Source organism: Microtus oregoni, unplaced genomic scaffold, assembly GCF_018167655.1.
Source record: "Microtus oregoni isolate MIOR12 unplaced genomic scaffold, Mior012 000110F_ref0000174, whole genome shotgun sequence".
NCBI classification, from domain to species: Eukaryota; Metazoa; Chordata; class Mammalia; order Rodentia; family Cricetidae; genus Microtus; species Microtus oregoni.
Window position 1 is genome coordinate 1830643 of NW_024544728.1, and position 17479 is coordinate 1848121.

Here is a 17479-nt window from a genome sequence, read left to right on the forward strand (position 1 = left end):
TAGTTAGAGGAGAGGTAGTGTGTCTACATCAGCTAGTTAGAGTGGGAGACGGGTGTGCCTACATCAGCTAGTTAGAGTGGGAAACAGGTGTGTCTACATCAGCTAGTTAGACTGAGATGGGGTGGGCCTACATCAGCTAGTTAGAGTGGGAGAGGGTGTGTCTACATCAGCTAATTAGAGAGAGAGATTGTGTATCTACATCAGCTAGTTAGAGAGAGAGATTGTGTATCTACATCAGTTAGAATGGGAGAAGGTGTGCCTACATCAGCTAGTTAGAGAGAGAGAGATGGTGTGTCTAGATCAGGCCAGTTAGGGTGAGAGTCTGCTGAAGTTCATCTGTGCAACTAGAAGGCTGCAGAGTCAGCCATTTTCATTTCCACAGAAAATGACTCCGTGAATTTTTGTGATTCCACCACTTCCTTGGGAGGGTCCAGGTATGCACTTTATTATAGGCTGAGCTTGAAGAGTGACCCTTCCATACTAGTCACACAATCCATTTTCATACGTACACAGTGTTTATATCATACAGTATATTAACAACTGCTTTTGTGAAGTGTTGGAGATTGAAAACAGGGCCCTGCTCATGTGGGGCACGTTCTCTAATTCCAATCTGCCTCCCCACTACATTAAAAGTTAAACTGAACTTGAAAACACAGAACCTCTTAGGACAATTTTCAACAAAGCAGAACTAAGAAAATACACTACAGCAATCGCAGGTCGGCTTTCTTTGCAGAAATCGTATGCTGTGTGTATTTGGCAAGTGAGCATAGAGACTTCATTTTTTTGGTTTGAAAAACTGAAAAGTACAGGGGGAGTTGAGCACTCATGACATTACACTACTACAGTGGAATGTAGAACTGGGTTCATTTTCACCTGAGACCATTTATTTAGGAGATAAAAATAAATTACTCATAAATGTATGATTAGAGCATTGAGAAATGATCAACTTCTTTAGCTTTCTTACAATAGATTGCCAAAATGCTTCTTACAGCATCAAGGTTTTACGCACGGCTTAATAATGGGAGCAGGAGTACAAAGTACTGAATTCCTGAAGCTTTGCCAAGTCCAAATGGTTATAGTAAATTTCACATTGGAATTTCCTGGCTTTCATGTTCATGAAATTTTAGGTTTCCCCAACCTTAAAGGAAGACATTCAATTCATCGTCTCCTCATTGAAAATTTGAAGGAAACTGTGAAAGGTGGGGGGAATTCGTAAAGAATTAGTGAGGGCCTGCTGGGGATACCGGTCTGTGGCAGAGTGCTTACTAAGCAGGTGTGGGACTCTGAACTTGATCTTCAGAGCTGGTAGTGGGAATAAAAACCAAGAAAGATATTGGAAGACAATTTAATAGGGCTCCCCTCTGCTGTTAGAGGTGCACTCTGCACATAGGTGGTTTCACTATGCTGAATCATCAATATTGTAAAGTTATGAAGATTAATTAGTTTTATTTATCCTAAAAGTCCATGTTTTAAATGTAATGTTGTTTCCCATGTGTCTTAATTTGGATTAACAAAGGGTAACAAAATATTTTACCCCAAGAAAAATGTTGGTTTAAGGGGGGCGGGGGAGGCAGTTAAGCACTGTTGGTGAGTTATTTCCTTGCTCTCCAAGGAAATCATTTTGGAAAATATATCAAAAACTAAAGTTCATGTTGCTCAACTATGTTCTCAGTGACTTTTATATTTTGAGGTGGAAATAGTTTTCCAGGTGTTGTCACTGTGCCACAAAGCATCATGATGGCATTGCCTCTTGCTGCCAGCACTTTGTGCCTGAATCACTCAGAACTAGAGTCTAGGAAGATGCAGCATTGATTCCAGATTAGCAGGGAACCCTTTATTACACTGCACAATAGTAGCCTATTACAAATGCCATTATTCCTAGTGAGCGAGCGCATAAAACTCTTCATGAGAAAGTTCTGCTGGCATCCATTTATGCTAACATACTGAGAGCATTTTAAAAGCACGTTCCTAGACTTGACAGCAGGTGCTATTCCTGCTGCCACACTGTCACCCCATCCTGTTCCCAGGTGTCTTCTTGTTTTGCGGGTCACCACTGCCAGATCCAGAGAAGAAATGTAGCAAGTCCTTGGGCTCAGCTCAAGTCATCACTTTGCTATGATGTTGATGGTCTAAGGAAATGTTTATCTGATATTCTCTTTCTTCTTTACATGGTTTCTCTCAGTACTCTGTGTTTGGAATGGGGGAGAGATGCCGAGCTCTTGCTATGCTTGAATAGGAGTCAAGAGTTGCATATCCAATACTTTGTGCTGGTGGCTCTTGAGCACCTTTGTAGATGGAATTTTCTTAGGGCCACAAAATCACAAATAATTATTTGGATACTTATGAGTTATGAAAGTTTGGTCAATAGCTTAGGTTTATTATTAACTAGCTCTTATAACTCAAATCGACACATATCTTTTAATCTACCTTCTTTTACATGGTTTGGTTACCTTTACTCCGTGAAGCCCATGATGCTTGTTCTGCATCCTCTGCCGTCTCCTGTGACTCTGTTTTTCTTCTTTCTTCTCTCTGCCCATAAAATCCTGCCTAGGTATTGACCATTCAACTTTTTATTAAACCAATCACAGTGACATATCTTTGCACAGTATAATCAAATATCTCACAGTATTTCCCCCTTTTTGTCTAAATAAAAAGGAAAAGATTTTGACACTGACATCGTAAAGCTATATACTCAGTAAGAACAATTATCAGGTAAGAATTCTATTTACAATATCCATTCCATTTATATTTGGCAATTTTAAAGAAAATAATGTATTATTTAGCCTGCTTAGTGAGTCCAAAGTTTTGTGCCTAATTTATCTTCTATCATAACTAAGGAAAAATAGAACTGTAACTATCCAGTGTTCAACTCCATTGAAGACCTCAGAAGGATATTATATTACCTGAATAAATAAAGTGCATTGCAAGCAACTTTCAAAAATTTAGAAATGACAGAGACATCTAGCTACTTGGGCAGTCACCCAGAATTCCTCTGCAGCACTGGAGCATCAAACATTTGGCCTATAATCCTAGAATATCTGGCAGACTCACCTATGAATCAAGAATTTCGAAGAATTGTCTTGCCTTATCTTGACAAAGTTCGACAATCTTTTTCCTTTGTGTCCTCTTAAGTAAGTGAGTACTGGAAATACAAGCACAGACTCCCATGCTTATATGGAAGTGCATTACCACTGAGCCATTTGTCTAGCCTAGCTATGATGTATTAATTCTATTGTGATCTCCTCTCTTTGCTTCATAACTTTCATCCCACTAATTTTATCTGTCTTGGTGGTTTCATCATTCTTTGTCCTTGGCTGACAATCACCTTCCAAAATTCAACTGTTTCAAGATATTCTAACTCAAAGGGTTAATGAAGAGGCCATTGATTTCCCCTAAAATCCCATTCTGTCTTACGTTATTTATTTATTAATTCCAGCCACTAATGAACCTTGCTGTGTCTTTCTCTTACCCCTTCCTTCTTACATTTATGCAACTCTTACCTTTGTCTTTTTCTTCCCGAGGTCTGATCTCATTAACTAGACCTTGATGACCTCTACTGCCCCTGTCCACACTAATAACTCTGTCCTTTTTTTTTCCAACACTGAAATGTCTTCTTAACTAGCAGTGGACATATAGTTAGTCTCTACCCTACTTTCCAAGACTCAGTTGCCCCTCTTTGCTCCAAAACAAGGACAGCAAAGTATTCTAAGACTTTTAATTACTTTCTGGTTTTATCTTCTATGTAAATGACCTCAGCTCACAGGAAGCGTCATTCCTCACCCAAGAGACTTCCTTCATACTTTTGACTCTCACTGTTCCCTATCTGGAAAAACACTCTGGTTCCTTTCTATACAGGTGATGTTTCTGTCATATTCTTGAAGGACCCTTTTCAGATACTATGACGTCAAGTACTTGTTCTGAGCCTCACAACTGCATTGAGTTAGAATACTACTATAACCTGTTGCCTTCCAGGGCAATCAATCATCTTATGATTTGTTTTATGCCCATCTTCTTGGCAGGCTGCAGATGCCTGGCAGTTACAGACCATGTATAATTAGTTCTTGGTATGTGGCAAGTCAAAGACTTTTAATCTGCAGTAACTTCTTGAGTTTGTGAATGAATAGCATGTCTATAATCGATTGTTTTTTATTGTTTAAAGAAATGAAGCAGAAGGTTTTTTAAATAGAGCATCATTTTAATTTTTATTTTCTTATTCAAAAGAAAAATGCTTGAAAAATTTTGCCTCTTAAGGAAACTCAGTATCTTGAAGCTAAAGTCTCCATGTTTGTTTAAGCCCCCATCTCACTTAACCCTTTTCCATAAAACTTAGATGCTGAATTGATAACTAAACTTAATATCTATGAATTAGAGCTGCAGGTGAAACAATGGTCACTTAGAAAGGACATAACTATCATCTTTCCTGTCTTTTCTAGGGATTGTGTTTTCAAATATCTCATAAATACAGTGTGTAAGAGAAAGTAGTGTGTTATCCTAACTAACTGGCTGGTTTTGAGAAATTAAAGTATCATCATTTATTGTTACAGTAACAAAGTAATGATTAGGATGGACTCTAAATGGGTAAATTTAGAAATTTGAATTTAGTATGGAATAGCATAAAAAAATCAATGACTTCAAAAATATCAAATAAGAATACCAGTAGAATTTTTCTTAACAAAACAGGTATTTAAGTTTGAAAAGTCTTAATTGTTTAAAATCTGCAAATAAAAAAACGAGGTCCTGTATAAAAATAATTATGTTTCATTGTCAGTTATAAGATCATCTTCCACAGATGAGCAGTTATACATCACTACCAGGAATGTGAAGATCTGTCCCAGGAATATAAGAATGACTCAGCATCTTTAAATGAATCCATGTAGTACGTCAGAGTAGATTAAAGTTCACGATCACCACAGAAGATGCAGGAAAACATGAAAAACAACAGAAACAACGTCTCTAGTGTCACTTCCCAATGAAAAATATCTACAGATTAGGAATTTATTGAGAGGAGTTTCCCCGCCGTTATCAAGTGCATCTTCTTACATGCCAAAAGAATTTTTCTCCACCAGCAGGAAGTAAACTGTCTGCTCAGCATTTCTGCTCAGTTTTTGTGGAGGCTGCAGCCAGGACAATTAGGGAAGAAAGACAATAAAGGTCATCAACTAGAAGAGCAGAAGAAAACTACAGCAGTCTCTCTTTGACTTCAAAAGATGCATCTCAGAAGTCCCAGTGGATGCCTGAAGCTATAGTTACTGTCTACCTATTTCTGTTTTACTGCCTAGTTAGCTATCTCTTTACATATCCATATGTAGTATTTCCCTATACATATATAAATACATGCATACATTAACTTACACATGAGGCATTTTAGTTAGGTGCAGTGCTCACATTAGCACAATATTAAGAAACTCGGGGGGTTGTTGCAAACAGAGGGAGCCAGCAAGGGGACAATACAGGAGAATGTATACTGTGTAGATGTGTCCACTAAAGGGAAGTTTGAAACCTGAGTAAGATGAAAATTTAATCACACTACTCAAAATATACACAATGTGTTGTTTTCCGTTTAATATTTTTGGACTCCTTGAGCCTGGCTAACCAAAATCACAGAATGTGGATCCGTGTATAAGAGGGGTGTTGTGAGCAAGCCATACCAGAATCATAGACAAATACACGTGTGCCTTTCAATGTGTCAAAATTTATTGAGTAAAAATAATTTTACAAAGTACAGAGCTTTCAAAGGCAACAATCTGCCTGATTTTTCTTCTTTCCTTAGAAATCTGGTTAAGAGAAACACATTCCTTTATTCCAATTTTAGTTACTAACATTAGTGTGTGTGTGTGTGTGTGTACCTGTGCGTGCATGTGTACCTGTGTGTACATGTATGTGTTTACATGTATTTATATAGGATACAAAATGGATACAAGAGATTAAAAGGCTCCAGAAGAGGTTTAAGAAGTAGGCTGATAAAAATGTACAGATTGTATTGGATAAGATAATGAACCCAAACCAGCTACAAGTGAAAGGGCAAGACCTGGTCAATAGCCAGAAGGGACAGACAGAGGAACAGCAGGTCCAGAGGGGTGAGCAGGAGGATGAATAGAAGGCAGGGGAGTAGGTTGCATCCACAGTGGGGACCAGCTGAGGAAGAGTAGGAAGTTCTCTGCCTTTTGATCCTTGATGTACACACACAATGATAGGTCAGTTGTTGAAGGGGTCGTTGATGTCACCATCTCAGCGTGGGTGTCTACTCCTTTATGGGGCCCATGTGAGGGAGATTTACCCTTTCATGAGTCCACTGTATCAGATAAGTTCTGCTCTCTATGATATGGTTTTAGTATGTTCACGTGCCTCTGCAGTCTGTTTGCCATGATAAATTATTAAGGTGACAGTAATAAGTCATGTATCAGTCTATGCTGCATGGGGGTGCTGGACAGGTGATGTGTGTGAACCTACCCAGACGCATAGTAATTTTCCACCCTCAAGATGCAGTCAGCAGCTGCCCATGAGATGAAATGTCTCAGGAGGAAGCACAAACTGAAAACCACTGTTTTACACAGTTAGAGCAGGGCACACCCTGATTCAACAAGGGGACTGCAGTGTCTGTATGGTGGATGATGTGCTTAACCGATAAAATACCACCTAAAGGCAACGAGGTATCCCCGAAAGAGTCTTCAGTGTACTCTCAAAAGAGTAAGGATTCCCAAAGTAAAATTAAGAGAATTCTATTAATAATAAGATCAAATCAAAAGACAAGCATACTGAAAACTATAAATTGTGTTGAAGTAAATTAAGATCTAAATAAATGGAAATAGGCTGTACTTTTTCAGAATAGAAGGTTTAGCATTGCTGAAGTGCAAGCAGAAGGCAGAGAGCATTCTGGAAATGATTCCTCAAAGCCCACCCCAGTGACACAGCTCCTCCTAGAAGGCCACACCTCCCAATCATTCCCAAACAGTCCCACTAACTGCAGACCAAGTCCTCCAACATATGAGCCTATAGAGGCCATTCTCACAAGCTGCCACAAAATTCTATAATAAAACGGTCCATTTTTTTGAGATAGGCAAAGGAATTAAATACATTTTTCTTAAGATATACAAAAGATTGATAAGCACCACATTGAAATATCAGCAGGATATCCTTAGGGAAATACAAACCACACTGTGCTATAATAACACTTCTACCCCTACTTAACCCCCCCCCCCAAAAAACACTGCAGGAAACAAACAAGAGACTAATAAATGTAGGTGACAATATGGAGAAACTGGAGTGCTCATACAATGTTAGTGGGAGTATACAATGTCACTGCTGCTTTGAAGACAGTTGGTCTCTGTGACACCTTAGACATCACATTGGTGACAGCTTCGTGTCCACTAGCTCCCAAATGTAAATCACCCAAATATCCACAAGGAATGATAAGGTGCATCATGCATACAGCCACTCCAAAGGAAAAAAAATGCGAAAACACACCACAGCACAGAGCAGCATAGCCAATGTCAAGCTACTTGAAAGCCATGTGTCCCAGAAGGCTACCTACTTTATGATCTCATTTGCATGGACTGTGCAGACCAGCCAGTTGTGTTACGACCGTCTAGATTAACAGTTAGCCGGGGCTTGCAGGTGGCTATGAAGAGTGATTAATAGCGGAGGGGAATTGGCCGGGAGGGGTGAAGGTGTCATTAAATTAGGTTGCAGTGATGGTCGTACAGCCCTGCACTATTTTTAGAAAAGTACAGCAGAAATTTATAAGGTGAAGGTGCGGAGTGTTCAGTAGAGGAAAAGTTTCTCATAAGCCCCTGATAGACAACAGAACTCTGAGAGCAGCTCGTATATGTTGTGTTCTCCAAACCCAAGAGGGGGAAAGCAAGCAGGAGCTTTCCATTTACAATTTATATATCACACCAGCATTGCCCTATTCGAACTAAAACATGCAGCGATTGATTATCCATCACATCCCAGCTCAGGGATTTGCCTGCTTCCCACCAATACACCTACAAGTTCCTCTGATTGTACCTAAGGATACAGGCTGCTGGCACTGGTGGAAAGGAAGGGTTCTAGCAGCACTTCCTAAATCTTATCACTTGTTCCTGGTGCTCATGGAGGGCTTTTGAGGATGCCTCTTTTCCAGAAGCTTTCCAGGAAACAGAACTAGGTGAAGGAAAGTGGGATATGTACAGTTGAGCCAAGCCAGGAAAAGAATGTAGTTTTTCTCTGTACCATCAGATTGGCCTATGAGGAAATGTGTGGAGCAGAAACTGATTGATGTGAGAGGGTCCAGTCCACTGTGGATGGTGCTATCCTTGTGCAGGTATCTCAGGGAGGTAGAAGAAGGCACACTGAGCAAGCCATGAGGAGAAAGCTGTAAGCAGCACTCTTCTGCATGGACTAAGCACATTCGTGATGGACTCTGAGTCCCAACAAGGCACTGATGTTGAACGAAGGAATGAAAGGCACTGCCCCTTGGCGTCAGTCATTTGAACAAGAGCAAATTTAGATTTGCATCCTTCACTTTGTGCTCCCTGTGTCTCAGGTCTCCTCTCTGTCTGCAATCTGTGAGTCTGAATCTGTGTCTACCTCTGTACTTGTGTCTGCCTGTTGTATCCGAATGTCTGTCCCTCACTGCACAGGGCCTTGCTCTATCTTTATTGAAGCTTACAGGAAGCATCCATGGGGATGGAAGGTGAGGGTTTACAGAAATCTTTAACAGAGTTTTACGCGGGATTAAGTCACTGGCTCCGACACATCCAAACTTACCCAGATAGCAAGCTTCATGGCTTATCAGCCAATATCCATACATGGTTGCCTTCAACTTTACATGGCAAATTTCAGAAGTTGCTTTCAGCTTCTGTGTTTGCTGCTTTTGGCAAATGATGCACACTCATTAGTTCGGTAAAGGGTGTAGAAGGGTGTATGGTTTAAGGTCACAGCTATGCACTAGCTTAGGCTGTAAAAGTTGCTTACATGGGAAACCCGAGCACATAAGCTTGACTGTTACATTGTTCTCTGAAAAGCAGGTTAAGCGAACTCTTTGACCACGCAATAGGATAGCCATCTTAAGCCTCAATGGACCTCAAGGTGTATTATTAACTTGGACTGTGATGTCCAGCCAAAGTCCCAGTCTCTTAGAATGTAAGAGGTGTTTTTGTAATATCACATCACCACCCAATTCAATGACCTCTGCTTCAGTTCCTGTCTCCAGGTTCCTTCCTTGAGGCCCTGCTTTGGCTTCCCTCAATGATGGACTATAGACTGTAAAATAAAACAATTTTTTTTTTGCCCCAATTGGTTTTGGTAAGTGTTGTATCACAACAGAAAACAAACTAGGAAACATAGCATCTATTTCTATATTCCAGATATTTCTTTCAAAAATACCCCCTCCCAAATGTCAAACATCTTTCACTTTTCAGTTTTGAACCAAAAAAAAAAAAAGAGTTCTTTATTAGGAAATGCTTACAAATTAAAGTTAGTGTTCAAAGAAAGGCCATGAGATTTTATAATATTTAAGAATTTTCAGGAATCCTAAACCACCCGAACTCTTGGGCTGCTAATACTTTGGATGATGAAGTCAATACGATGCCGGGTCCAGCCTTCCGCTCGTGCCACCTGCTTCCCATCATGCTATGTTCGGTCTCATCTTCCTTGGGGAGAGGCGGTTTATCAGGATCTTTGTGGTTTGCAGTCTGTCCCAGCTTCATGCCTGTGCTGCTTTCCAGCGAATGGAAGAGCAGCATGCACGAAGATGGCAGCACCGGATGCAACAGGTCCTAATTTGCACACATGGTTTCATTTTGTGGGGCGAAGGCTGATGGGAGGGCTCTAACCGCTTACACATTTGCTCCTCATTTGTGTGGGCAGTTCCTGGTAGACTTCTGATCTCTCGGGGGATTGGTAGGTGTGGATTTGCGCCTCTGCCCTTCAGCAGCTGCGGAATCTCCAAAGAAGGCAGCGTTTTAGAGGACGTCCGAATGTTGACCTTCTTTTTACAAAGGATATTTAAAAAAAATCTAATGGTTGCTTTGTGATGATTTGTCAGAATAAACGGGCAAAAAAAATGAGTGGAACAATAGAGGGATATCAAAAAGGGATGGCTCACCTTATGTATTATTATTTAAAACTCTTATTTATTATCTGTTTATTATCATTTCTTATATTTTTCATTTCATAGTTTTCATTACTTTCTGATTGTTTAAGAATCTCATACTTGTTTGCAATGTGTGTGATCAAATGTTCCCATCCTCCCCCCTCCAGTTCCTTCTCTTTCTCCCTCACTACTTTTTTCCCCCAACTGCTCTGATTTTAAACACTCTTGAGTCTACTTTGCGCCGCCCATGTGTGAACTGATATAGGACTAGCTTCCGGGCTAGCTTCTCAGGGACTATATCCCTGAAGAAAACTGCTTCTCCCTCCCCAGGCAGCCCCTGAGTTGCTTCTCAGCTAAGCGTGGGCCTTGCTGTCCACCTCCCTTCTCCATGCTGGCCTTTTGGCTAGCTCCGTCTTATGCATGTCTTGTACATGCTGTCACACAGCCCCTGAGAGTTAATGTGACCTTTATGTGTACTGCCAGGCCCAGGAAAGACCGTTTCCCTGTGAAAGTTCGCTATCCCTTTCAACCTTCCTATGGCCTCTTCTGCAGGGCTCCCCGGGCTCATGGGGAGGGGTGTAACGATGGAGCTTAACCGTTTTCCCTCTCACTTATAATTAAAATGCAGTTATTTTGCCTGTCTTGTAAATTGAGACATTCTAAAAGAATGTATACAGCACAAGAGGACAAGAACATAAAAGAAACAACAAGTTCCCATTTACTTTGATTCTAAGTAATTATGTTTATGACTTTTATAATTGCTTCCTCTGTTCAGTGGTCTTTCCTACCCCAGTGTCTTTGAGAACAATGCCAACAATTGGGTATCCCTGGCTGGGTTTTCTCCCAGTGGCTCATTTCCTTTTGTAAAAGGGATTAGCCTTCAGCTCCCAGTGTGCCTAAATGAGGTTTTGTTTGACTTTCTACCTCTCTCTGCCCCTGGGATTAAAAGAGAAGAAGTACAGGAAAGCTTATAGAAACGCTCGGGTTTCCCATTTTAGGACAACTTAAGAAAAAGCAGGCTTTCGTTCCTGTGCAAGGAAACAGTCCATTCACAGAATGAAGCGGAGTGAAGAAACACAGAGAGCCGCAGAAGGAAAATCCAGTGCCTCTCAGTTTTTCGCTTTGCCGTAGTTTGTTGTTCAAAGTGAAGTTATTCCCAGGATGTCAAATGTACCAACATCCAAATGCACATACCAAAAGCACATCCTAAAGCCAAATAGGAAAAAATAATCTGATAGCCTTTGTTGATTCCAATGCTTTTTGTCAAAATTTGCTATGTTTGTATTTAATTATTCCATATTAAAAAGGTAATTGCATTTGTGTTTTTTGAAGGGCTCCAGAAGGATCTTTCCCTCGCTGGTGTAGAATAGGAACTTAAACATTGACGTCTTTTTGGCAATTTAAGTTGCGCTTGAGCGGAAAGGACTATATAGAGTTTTGCTTTCGTTGGCCTTGTTTTGCTGCCCTGGGATGTGACACTCAACTCCGTTCCCATAGATATGTGTGAGAAATTCCTTAGGGCTTGAAACAAGAGTATCTTCGGGGCTACATGATCTGGCCTAATCAACCATGAGTGCCCTCCTGGTTTTCTAAATCCTGTTGTTTAATGAAGGCCTTTCTCAATTATCTTCCCTTGATTAGACATCGATGAGTGCAGCGTGGTTCCTGGGGTCTGTGAAGCCGGCGACTGTTCCAACACCGTGGGAAGCTATTTCTGTGTCTGTCCGCGTGGCTTCATTTCCTCCACAGATGGCTCTCGGTGCATTGGTAAGCCTTGCATTTTGAAGGTACAATATGCTGTTTCTTGAGGACAGAACAGGCCAAACAGGTATGAAGTAGGTGACGATTATAAAACCATTGGGAAATGGACATAGACCAAAGGGCCATTCTAAAGCCTTTGCAGTATTTAGCATCACTGAGGGGTTGCTAGACCAAGTAGTTTGTAAAGTCTTCGCTTTCCGGGGCCATCTGGCTTAGTTTTATGTTGTCAAAATCATTTCTTTGGAAGAAAGACTTGCTCGGGATGTAACTGCTGCCCAATGTTGCAGGCACAGCCAGAGAAAGATGACAAATCTGCGTGGGAAGCTGGGATATAGTAATTAAAGATTCATCTGTTACTGTGCATTGTGAACACAGGCAGCATCTTATTTAGTTAAAGCTTGTTTGTTCTGGTGAGAAGTACTTATTACAAAGAGGAGTTGGCACTCCTAATTTTGTGTTTCCAGCGTATTCAAATTAAAGCCAAATATACTTACATGGTCTGCTCTGTTGGAAAAGATGAAGCTGTACTTTGCAGCATGGTATAGTTTATCCATCAGGAAGCATGCCTTAGGCTTCTGTTGCGTGAGCCCAGAGATTAGGAAATGCCCTTTGACGTACAATCATAGTATAGTTAGTTACCTTCACAATTCTTGCCTTGGGCATTCATCCCGGTCAGCACTAATATTGAGCTGATAATAACTACAAAGAGAGGGAGAAATATGTACAGTTTCTACAACAGCACTCAAGATTTATGTGATGATGAATTAAGGAAATTAGTCTAGTGCCCGGAGAATAGAGTTTCATGGTCCACTGGAGGGAATAAATGGGATAATGAAGCTTTCCCCAGTCCGACAGTTGGTGTATGAGTAGCTCCCTAAGGGGTTAGTGGATTAGTGACAGTACCAAGTGAACCAGTTCAGAAGCTGGAACTACAGAGTTAAGGAGATGAACTGAAGATATCACACCAGCGATAAAGGGCTATGGCTCAAAACCATTTGATAAATATCTTATCTCCCTGATGCTAAGCTAGCTATGGCCATCCATCCATCAGGGAGGGTGAGAGGTGTGTGTTCTGTCACCAGAGGGCCATGTTGTCATCACAGATAATAGGATCACAGGATAGACATGTCAGTGACAGTCACAGCTGTCATGAATTATATATGACATGTGACATATACAATTCACACCCTCAGGCATTGCACACCCTCAGTCCCACCTATCAGGACTCAGGCAAGCTACTGATCCCTCTCCACTAACATTACCGGAAGTGTTTGATGAAGTAATCTCATCGTGATCACTGTTGCTGTTATTAGGAGAAGCAGGGAAAGGCAGATACATCTACACCACAAGGTTTACGGGCTAGTTATCTTTCTTCTCTTTGTCTCACCATTAAATGAGAATAACCTGTTTGTTTCTTGCTAGTCTTCACTGAGCTTGTATCCAGGGTTCATTTGTGACCACCTTCGACCTAAATGCCCATCTCGTGATCCTCCTGCCTCTGCCTCCTTCAGCAAATCCTACCGGCGTGCGCCACCACAACCGACCTAAATGCCCATCTCTCACTGTGAAGTATGGTAGCATTGTCCTGTTTGCTTACAGACTCCTCTGCCCGAATTATCGTGATTTCTCCATTCCACACCCAATGAAGCTCACTCATTCTCTGAGCCTCAAATTTGGAATTAGTTTTAATAGCCACCCCTACCTCATCTCAACTCTGGTCTTGGACACAATGATGGAGCCCCTTCCACATGAGCCATGTCCTGTGGCTCAAGGTCTATTGTCCTCTCACAAGTGCCTGTGCTTTTCCCACCAGCCAGACTTTGGGCTCCTGCCTTCGTCATCCTCGTGGGCCTTGTGGATTTCAGGCTTCATGTTAAATGTTGTATGAATTTCCTGCCATGTCAGTGCATTTAAATGAGTGGGAAAACCACAAAATTTGTGAGTAAAGTGATAGTGAATATAGGAGTCTCTTTTGGTGAATGACATCTTGGCATCATTTGGCTTTGTGATGGGCAAAATGATGCAGTACTCAGTCATGGTCCTGGATATGTCACAGGTTGACTCCAGAAGCTGAGTCCTGGACCTCCAGAAATACCCTTCGTTTCAGAGGAAATATTCTATCGCATTGGACAGAGGAAGAGCACCCCAAAAACAGAAAAGTGAAAAATGACTCCCAGAAATTATAAAGCTTTTGATAAAATTAAGTGAGCAGCTTAATTTAAAAAATAAACACATTTTATTTTGAATAAATATGTGTTTTTGTTTGAGAAAAAATACAGCACCTTAACATGTAAGAGGTTTTGAGTTTTAAAAACCTTGTGTGTATATGTTCTTAGATTGAATTCATTTATGATAGACGATTATGTCGTGAATATATGAATTTCCTTCTGTTTGTTTTGTAAATACGTAGTTTACATACTATGATACTGAGCGGGATAAACTTAGAATGGTCTCAGGTGTGACGCTTCATGCTATTGCAGCGTTGTTCTGAGCGATGTTGGCTGGATCTGCCCTCCTTCCTCTTCCTAGTTAACACAGTTCTCCCTACAGTATCATACGAAAATCAACGAAGCCAATATGCTGAGTCTAAACCACATTGTAAAATGTCTGGGAACTCAATCCTTCTCCTGCGGACGAGAGAAGAGTTTCCTGGGGCAGAAGCATTTAGCTAGTCATTTCAACTTTCAAATAGCATAGCCCTCCCATTTCATTTAATGCTAAATTAGGAAGACAAATCCTAACTTAATGTTACCTAGCGTGTTAATCATTTTTCTTATGTCTAGGAAAAGGAAAACTTTAACTTGGAAACTAACATACCACATTTAAAAAGAATTGAAGTGTCACTAATCGTATTTTTCCTTAAAAGCATTTTAATAGCATTATTTAATGAGCCTTATGTCATTTTGGAATTTGTTCCCCTTGGGCATCATTAATACCTAATTTCCACAATTTAATACAGGCTCTGAAGAATGACTGGCGTAAGGAGTAATAAGTCATGACTATTTAAGCCGCATAGAGCAAGCTGGGTGCAGGCGAGGGCGGCTGCCTCTTTCTGCCCACAGAGCTAGCATCAGCCCTCAACAGGGACTGGTGAATTCCAGGCAATCAGAGGCAAGAAAAGTTTAGAAGAAGAGATTAAAACATTTGGAAACTCTTGCAGAGTGTGATGTTGTCACAACCCTCTAAAGCATTCCCCTCCTGCCTTACACGTTTCCATGTTCTGGTACACAGCATCACCTGGAACGTCCTGAGGATACAAACATGAAAATATAGAGTGTGTGTGTGTGTGTGTGTGTGTGTGTGTGTGTTTGAGGGAAGAAGTAACTCACTGCTAAATACTTTTAAGGTAATATGTACTGCTAAAAGAAAAAGAAAAGGCAAGAGCTGGCAAAATGGCCCAGCAGTAGAGTCCATATGCAAGCCTGCTGAGCTCAGTTTGATCTCCAGAACCCACAGAAAGGTGGAAGGAGAGAACCAACTCCACACAGTTGTCTTTTAACCTCCACATGCGCAGAATAACAAAAATGTCTTAAAGGTTGATAATTAAACTTCTAAAGGAGAGGGCTGGAGGGGACTCAATGACGTACTTGCTGTTCAAGCATGAGGACCAGAGATTAGCTCCCCACAGCCCACAGGGAAATCCAGGGTGAGCAGTGTAGTAACTAGTTCACAGTCATATAAAAGAAGACCAATAATTAAGGAGGAGTGCCCAGAGATGAAATGAGACAAGGAGGCATCTTGACTACCTCAAGGGAAGCAGTGAGCCTGATTCCCACTGTGGTTCAATTTCTTTTTTTGTCTCTAGTTCAGTTTCTATTGAATAACATCCTCATGAAGTTTTCATAAAAAGTATCCTGGGAAAAGACAGATCTGTGGAGTTAATCCACAGTAGCCCAAACTGGAGCTAGGCCAACAGAGATGTGGATGTTTGTCCAGTGCCAGGGAACCAACTGTCATGAGTATTCTGACCTGGATGAAACTTCTCTGCTCTGTTTTAATGAGCAGAGGTCATTCATCCCAAACATACGTGCTCAGGTTGTCATCTCCAAGTTTGCCCAAGGATTCATCACCCAGCGCACCCTGTCATTCCTCTTCAGTTCTCATCAATCAAATTTAGAGTAAATGCCAGCCCGTGAGGCACATTCCGATGACCATACCTTGATTTTGTTTCAGTAAAGATTTACACTTTATTCAGAGGATGAAAATTGTTTCCTCTTTCTGGGGACAGTGGTAAACAAGACTTACAAAGTCTGCTTGGGCAATTAAAAAGTCAGGAGACGACTAGCGGAGTGGACTTAGTGTGTTCTCCTTGCTGTGTCCGTCTAGTTGAGTGCGCACCAAAGGTTAGGACCATTGTTTCATGGGTTTTCTCTGCTTTGGCTCTAATAAACCCTTGCTTCAAGGAATAATGCCCCTGGGAAGCTTCCATTTCTGCCAGGTGCTCTTCTAAATGTCTTCTTTCTTGATAAAATGCAGTGCTTTGCAAAAACAATTACAGGCACACTCGGCCAGACTGAACTGGCTTCCTTTACAGGACATCTTTTTGTCAACCTTAACCATGGATACCACTGTCCCATACCTCGTACTAGAATATTCTGTGTGCTTTGATTCAAGGGATTAGAAGTATGCCATCTATCTCTTGGTTGTTATTAGAGGAGAGGGATCATGAAGTTTGTGAAAACATTTATTATTTTCTATACAGTACTCCCTCTCTGCCCCTACCCTCACACATATGGCCCAGTTTTCGAAGTGTGTGTGACATTAGCTCGAGATTTCCAAACCATAGACTCTTTTATTATCAGTTTTTTCCACATTCCTATGTGATGGTAATGTGATATGTGAACTAAAATACATAATTAAAAGGCTAGTTAATGTGCAATGTTTTTTTTTTAATGAAGTCCTGCTTTCTTGATCCCACTGGTATATCCATCAGTGTGAAGCAGAGCTGTGTGTATCCAATGGGAGGCACAACTACTCCATCCTCAATACCCATGGCAGATGCAGGTTTCCAAACTTGCAGTATCCCAGCCTGTATAAGGAGACGGCTCCCACATCACCAGTCCACAACCAATGTCTGGAGCCCATATAGGATGCCCCCCCCCTGATGCACTTGCCACATCGCTCATTACATGTTTATACACATTACCTTATTCTAAATGGATATTGTGCCTGGTTTAGGAGATGTGCTGAAGTGTGTAGAGTGCTCATGGTTTCTTTTGCTATTGATAACCAATTTCATGACATTCATTCAGATCAGAGAAGTGTCTGGTGTTTGCTGGTGGCATAGAAAATGCTTAGTTTTACTAACTATTCCACACATGTCTCTTCAGGTAATATGTGATATGACCTGATCTCACAGACATAGCTAGAGCATATGGCTGATAGACTCTAGATATGTCTGTGAGATCAAACTCAGTGACTTCGTTGTCCAGATTTCTCCTCCTGTCCATCACCAAGAGAGCTGTTCCCATTCTACCTATGGAACTAGATTTACTTAAAGTTTTTACCATGGACTTCTATAAGCATTAGTTTATATAGTTTGGGTTTCCTCTTCTTTTTTCCCACTTTGGATTTATTGGTTTTCTTAGGTCTGAGCTTGCCTTAGGACCTTGCTGGAAATTCTGGAAGGTTTGTATCTGTAGA

At 41.0% G+C, this 17479-nt stretch overlaps 1 protein-coding gene across 2 annotated transcripts in view; it reads left to right on the plus strand.

Annotated features, from left to right (window-relative positions):
- Positions 1-17479, plus strand: part of LOC121443619 (fibrillin-2) — a 196653-nt gene that overhangs the window by 70851 nt on the left and 108323 nt on the right. For both annotated transcript variants that reach the window (XM_041645440.1, XM_041645441.1), the window contains exon 8: positions 11717-11842. In XM_041645440.1, coding sequence (XP_041501374.1) covers positions 11717-11842 — 126 coding nt within the window. The remainder of the gene's footprint in view (positions 1-11716; positions 11843-17479) is intronic.